The sequence below is a fragment of the Clytia hemisphaerica genome, unplaced genomic scaffold, assembly GCF_902728285.1.
Source record: "Clytia hemisphaerica strain Z4C2 unplaced genomic scaffold, Clytia hemisphaerica genome assembly, whole genome shotgun sequence".
Lineage (NCBI taxonomy): Eukaryota > Metazoa > Cnidaria > Hydrozoa > Leptothecata > Clytiidae > Clytia > Clytia hemisphaerica.
Window position 1 is genome coordinate 162117 of NW_027104471.1, and position 6728 is coordinate 168844.

At 35.5% G+C, this 6728-nt stretch overlaps 1 protein-coding gene across 1 annotated transcript; it reads left to right on the plus strand.

Moving 5' to 3' along the window:
- The first annotated feature begins 789 nt into the window (after positions 1-789).
- Positions 790-5949, plus strand: LOC136821181 (uncharacterized). The gene is made up of 3 exons (XM_067077413.1): positions 790-894; positions 3884-4615; positions 5426-5949. Exons 2-3 carry the CDS (start codon positions 3921-3923, stop codon positions 5661-5663), a joined length of 933 nt encoding a protein of 310 aa, XP_066933514.1. The 5' UTR covers positions 790-894; positions 3884-3920; the 3' UTR covers positions 5664-5949.
- The last annotated feature ends 779 nt before the right edge of the window (positions 5950-6728 follow it).

Here is a 6728-nt window from a genome sequence, read left to right on the forward strand (position 1 = left end):
CAAGTATTTAAAACAGCATTCTAGGTCAGGCAGCCTCCAATGACGTCAAAACTTTTATCACTTTACTCTACTTGACACATTCAATATTCTTTACTTAGTCATTTCTCAAGGCAAAAGTCTTCATTTTGAAAAACTAAAATTAACTATTACCCCTATTCGGAAGTTTACTAAAATTTACTAAAATTAACACTCTAGATTTTAGCATTTTAAATTTGGAATTCGCACATGAAAACAAAAGATTTTCCGTCACCATACTTCATATTCAACATATTATCAATCCCTTCTGGTTAAGGACTGTGTAAGACAAGTAAGGTAGTCAGGTAAACTGCTTTCGAAATGACCTAGGTATCCGAGCAAAAAATCGAAAATCGAAATAAAATCAAAACTCATAAAGGTATTTCCCCGACAATTTTCATAATAATTTAGACCAAATTCCAGAATTTGAAACTTCTTGAGGGCAAAGCTCTTTGAAAATTATGTCATTTAAACGTTCTTGGAATTTAAGTCTGAAACACTGAAAGTAATTCGTCAGTCATCAAATTTTGATAATCTTGCTCATTCAAACTGGAGTTGCAGCATTTTGACTACGAAAGTTAACTGTTTTATAACTTGCCTATTCGTGCAAGCCAGGGGTCTTTACCTTAAACTTAATCTGTTGAAAATTCGAGTTGATACATCATATTTCTAAAAGAGACATACTGCAATGAGTAATTTGATGCCAATCTATTTTTATTTCTTAGATTTTTAAGGAGGCTATATAAAGACTTTTCCTGCCTCAAGAAAGTTCATTGTTACAGACCAAAGACTAAAGCAAAGTACGTCAGTAAAAGCAAACGAGCCAAAACAGATTTGGTAAAAACCTCTACGATTGTGGATTGTCGACTTGCTTAAAAGGTAGGATACAAAATGTAAACACTCCATCTTAGATCCCTTTAGTATCTTTTATACGGATTTGGCTTGGCATACCTGGAAATCCGTTGTTTTTCCGTTATTTATTGTCTCTATATTTTCCCTATTTTCAAGCTAAGTTTGTAGGAAATTCTTTCAAGGAGGTCAGTCAATTGTAAACAACCCTTTTGTATATCAAGCAATGCTTTTGAACATATGGTCATTTTGTTGGGCACTGTTACCGACTGGCTATCATTGTTAAAAATCGAAATGGCTTATGGGATATCAGATGATGATTTTTTGTTGCTCTGCAGGTGATGGGAGTCTGAGCTATAAATCGAAATTCAACTTACAAAGAGAAAAATGCTGAAGTTTCTGGGACCCTTAGAATTTTTTTTCCAAAGGTTTTTAGCATTATTTGTAACAAATCTCTCGGTAGTCTAGAAATAGTCGATTTATTTCGTGATTTTGTAACCCTCTCGCTGCAAGATTTCTGTCTCTATATCAATATATCTTATCGGTAGAAAATTTTGTTGGTAAAATTTTTATTTGAAAACACCAAGAAACTGAGCAATTATTGTATTTCCTTTAGTTTTAGTTTCTGTAGCAGGATCTTAGGTCGCAAATATAGTATAGAAGTTTAGCACTCAAACATTCATGTTTAAACGAAAATGTTTAAAGTATTTAACACCCCTGTCTCAGTGTCCCGGTGGAGCTTTTCCGCTCAATGGGGATGAAATTTCTATCGAAATCCCAATGGGGATAGAAAATCTATTAATTTTCAGCTCAAAAACGCCAATTTCCAATGGGGATAAAATCAAAGAGAGCAATTTTCCGGTGTCCGGACAACCCCCCCCCTGGTGAATTCCCCCCCAGTAAATTCCCACCCAGTGAATTCACCCCTGTATTTTCATATGTGTTATGATTTTTTAGTTCACCAGGGGGGAATTCACCGGGTGGGAATCTTCCGGGGGGAATTCACCAGGGGGAATTTACTAGGGGGAATTGTCCGGGAATCCAATTTTCCAGTGGGGTTGAAATTGTAGGGTATTTCTTCCATCGGTGACGAATTTTGGCTTATTTTTCCACCGGGGCGGGGAGTCCACCAGGGTCTGTGACACAGGGGTGTTATTCAAAATCATTTGGTATGACATATTTGCCAAAAAAAAATTAATCGTCGGTCAACAAAATTCGGTTAAGGATACATAATACTGTCATGTAAGAAACTCCTTCCCACAGACCCACTGAGACCCAAAAAATTGACCAAAATATCGTCCCCGGTGGAAAATCAACCTCCTATTTTTGTCCCCACACTGAAAACATTCAAATCGACCAATCCTCACTACAAAATATTATGATATTTTTCCCATATCCACTGAATTTTCTGACTTGAAAACAAAAGAATTTAAACACCCAGCCATGAAAAATATGGGAATATCAACCCCCTTCGAGTTTCAGCCCATTATTTCTATCCCCACTGGCTGAAAAAATCCTACCGGGTCTGTGAGAAGGGGGTGTTGTAAGCTTTTGAAATCGTTTGATTGAAGTTAGCCAATCAGCGTCATTCGATACGCAGCTTTGATGGTATTTTAAAGAAGTGTGAAAGCGTGGTTACAACAGTAATCTGTGACAGATTGAAAAATTACGATGACAACTATTAAAGAGGCTAAGCAAATCATAATGACGCAATCTTCGCAATCTTCCTTGTGATGCATTTTCAACCAATAAATTAAGCTTAAGTCCGAAGAAACATGCATTATGGTTTAACTCGCTTAAAAGTCCTGTTTACTGGGAGTTAGTACAAAAAGTAATGAATATGTAGGGGTGGTAGTCACACCAAGGTTTGGGTTTGCGACGGTGAAATACGTCGCTGTTTGATAGTTAGGGTTAGGGTTTGTCGTTCTTTTTGTCGCTTTTTAATAGTTATTTGTCGCTCGTTTTAGATGATCTGGAAACGTTAGATGGAGAGTCTCTTGGACACACATAATTTATATTTAAAGTGTTAAACCATGTGTTCTATTTTCATCCAGTTCTGACGCCATGTCGTGATAAAAATACTTGGAAAGAAGATGTAAAATCCTTTGGATTCAATTTAGAATTTAAACAAGGGGTTATTTCTTTGTTTATTTTTTGAAATATTTTAGTTGATGTGTGTATTCCGTATCCTTTTTTGCAATGCAAATAGTCTTTGTCGCGACCCCTAAAAATGTTGTTGGGAACTATTAAAATTTGATTTGAAATTCATGGTTTGTAATTTTTCAATGTTTTTGTGGAGTTGACTTTAAGGAGGCCTTTTTTTTCAAGAATTATAACCATTTTTTTGTCAGTCATAACCATTGACCAGATTTGTTTACTTTGACAGGTCGTCGAATCTTGACTCGTTCTTACAAACTTTTGTTTGCTTCATCCCCGGGGGGGGGGGGGGTACTAGGGCAAAATGGGTCACGGGGATGCTCCGCTGGTCAGGGTACCTTTTTAAACCTCCACGAGTCCCAGGTAGGGTCGCAAAAACACCAAAATAGAAAAATCAGTCCCTCGTAGGGTGCCTATTTTTGGAAAATTTGGGGAAAAAGTAGAAAATTTGAGAAAATTTTGGAATTTCAGTCCCATTCAGGGTCACTTTTTTCGCAAATTTCGAGTCCCACGTAGGGTCCATTTTTCGAACCTCAGCGGAGCACCCCCGTCGGTCGACAAGGGTAGTACCCCCCCCCGGGGCTTCATCCTCAGGAATAGTTAAAACCACGGCGTTCTAAATCACACTTTTTGGGCTTGAGATTTAAAACACCATGGTTAACTTAAAGAGGTTTAATTTTCGTCCTTTCTGTTTTTCCAAACTAGAATGCTCAAGACACCACAAAAATTATCCGATGTTTTGTATTAATACGGGGATATACTTGTTATGCAGCCATTTTAATGTTTACACATTTCCTGATGTGCGATATCCTTATCAACCAACCCTCGTACAATTTTACATGGAATTTATTATTCTTTATAGACGAAACACAATACGACCCAACATTACAGCAACAAAAATGATGATGAAATTTTATGCAGTTTTACTGGTCCTTCAATACCTAGCAACCAGAACCGAATCAAGAAATATAGAGACTGATATAAAACTTCTTCATAAATTAGTACTGGACTTGATTGATGTGGAAATGAACTTACTTAAATATGAAGAAGTCAACTCAATAGACTCGACTGAAAATAAAAAATCAATTTTCCATAGACATAGTCTGAGTTCTAAATCAAATTTTCGTGAAAACGATAATGCCGAATTAAGTTATCAAAATGTTGTATGTTACCATTTGAATTTTCAACATGGTGGATATGGGTTCGCCAACAAAATACCATCTTTCTTCAACAAGAAGAAAACAAAATATGTCGATGCAAAACAGTTGAAACGATACCAAATCCTTAGCCCTGATCCAAAATGGACGCAAACAGAAGTGAAAAAATATCACCAAGTTATAATGAAACTACGAAGTCATATCTCAAAGATTGATGATTCAAAGGCTTTGTTTAGTATCAAGAAATTGGTGGCAAAATTATTAAAATTGCCGGAACCGAAATTTCAGAGCTCGATTTCATTGACGAATAATGATCAAAAGAGATCTTTCAGTAACCAGGTGTCATCAACGTGTTTTCAAAAGGAGACAAAGGATCATAATGGTCGACTCTACCGTGCTTGTGGATACTGCAAAACAACTAAAGATCTCATTAACAAGTAAGTTCCTTTTAAGACGTTGGTACAATACAACATGCTCCATCCCACCAACCTGAAACTCTTTCTCGTGTCTCCACCCCATTTTTCTTTCTACTAATAAAAGATAGAGCTCACTTTTGTCCCAGAGACAAAATCGGCGTGTTTTTCGGGTATTTCCCTCACTTTTTGTCACATGAAACAAAAAAGAAGCCCTGGGACACGCATTTTTTTGTTTTGATGGGATGGAACATGTTGTCATACCATTTAGCGTATCTCCTACCATTTGATTACACATCATTTTTAAACAACAGATAGAACTACTTTCTCCCCAGCGCCACACGAGCACAAATTGTGAGAAATTCTTATTCTGCTTTGTCAGCATAGAGACGCCTTAAATAAAGAATAAGATAATATCTCATTATGCGCCAAAAGCAAGCATCATTGCTGTATAGTGGAGAATAAGTATTTAATCCATGATTTTAAGGGCTACGCTATACTATACAATATATTGTCAGGCAATACATTGATGATATATCGCTGAATGCCGGCAATATATTGAAAAGGCGTCCTCAATATATTGTCAGGTTGATTTGCAATTTTCCAACAATATAGGGGGATTGTTTACAGTAGGAAAATTCCTTTTTATAATAGAGCACCTGTTATTTACTTCGTACATTTTTTTATGGTCCAAAAACGATATTGTCAAATATTGTTTGTCAATATATTGTTTAGTGTAAGTAGCCCTTTAGGTTGTTCCCACAACATCCGCAGATACGAAACTCTCTGTAATCCAAACTATAATATTCATCCAATTTCATGCTCAATTTTCAGGTTACCAGAGAAAATCATTGAAATCACGTGTAACCATGGTGACGAGTCATCATGTTTCAGTTCATTTGGTGAATGTGTACAAAAACATCGATTCGTAACCGTCCTCAAGAAAACTGGCAAATGCATCAAATTATTGAATTCACCAAACATTTGGGTGGATGAGTGGATACTACATGACGAACTTGTTGGAGCTTCTTGTCAATGTGAATTAAACAGTTTGAATTTCCTTAAGGGGTAAGTGTGATTTCATGATACACGTTTTTTTATAAGAACGAACTATATAGAAGCATAAGGCTTCGATGGCTAAAATATTAAGAACAAGTTAAGAACATTTTAAGACTTTGTCGTTTCTGAACACCCAATTTCTTAGACTGGCACGCCAGTCGAGTTGGAACGGTATCACACGGGAAAAGTGAGCATAGGAGCCAGGTAAGCGTAGGAAGAAATTTTGTCGGCGGCAAAGGTTCTCATCAACTTTTTCTAGTTCCCCTACGCAGCTCATATTCCAACAAACGCCCACCGCCTTTATGTTCCCACCCTCTGACATGATTGATTAACAGACTAGTTTGCTGGTCTACCAATTTCTAAATAAAAAAAAAAACTCAAAAAGTTAAGAACATCCCAAGGCTTGAAAGTTTTTTAGATGTTTTTAAAAAACGTAAAAGTAATAAATAATTATAATTATAAATAAATAATTTCTCAATTCTAATCTGATTAATTTTTCGCGAGATTTAAGGGCTCTGACCATAGTCCGAAAATTGATTTTGGTATTTGAACATGAAAGTTATATTTCAGGTTCCTTAATACTTTTAACAAAGAATTGCCTTTATAAATTGCTTTTTAATCAAATCCCTTAAGAATAATTAAGAATTTAATTGCAAAAATGACGTTATGAACTTTAAAAAGATGTTAATAATATGTTGCATCACCCTCTTTTACAAAAAGTGCTTAGTTTTAATGGGTAATTAACTTTTTTGTTTCAAAATTTCTTTACACTGTCCGCAAAGAATTGAACTATTTTAAATTTTGCGGAAAATTTTTCTAAAAAGATGTATCAAAAGTTATGACTGTATTTTTAAGCAAAATCCAGATGAAAAATTGATGAAAAACCACTATTTTGAAGATTTTGAGACAAAGAAGCATTTACAAAAATTTTCCGCAAAAATATTTATTGTTCGGTAAAAGATACACATTCTACTGTGAAAATTTTTTCAAAATGTTTCTTCTTCGCCGAAACTTATCACTTCAAAGTTGAAATACTCTTCCTCGCAAAAGTCTTCATTTTCTTCCTCATCAAATTTTT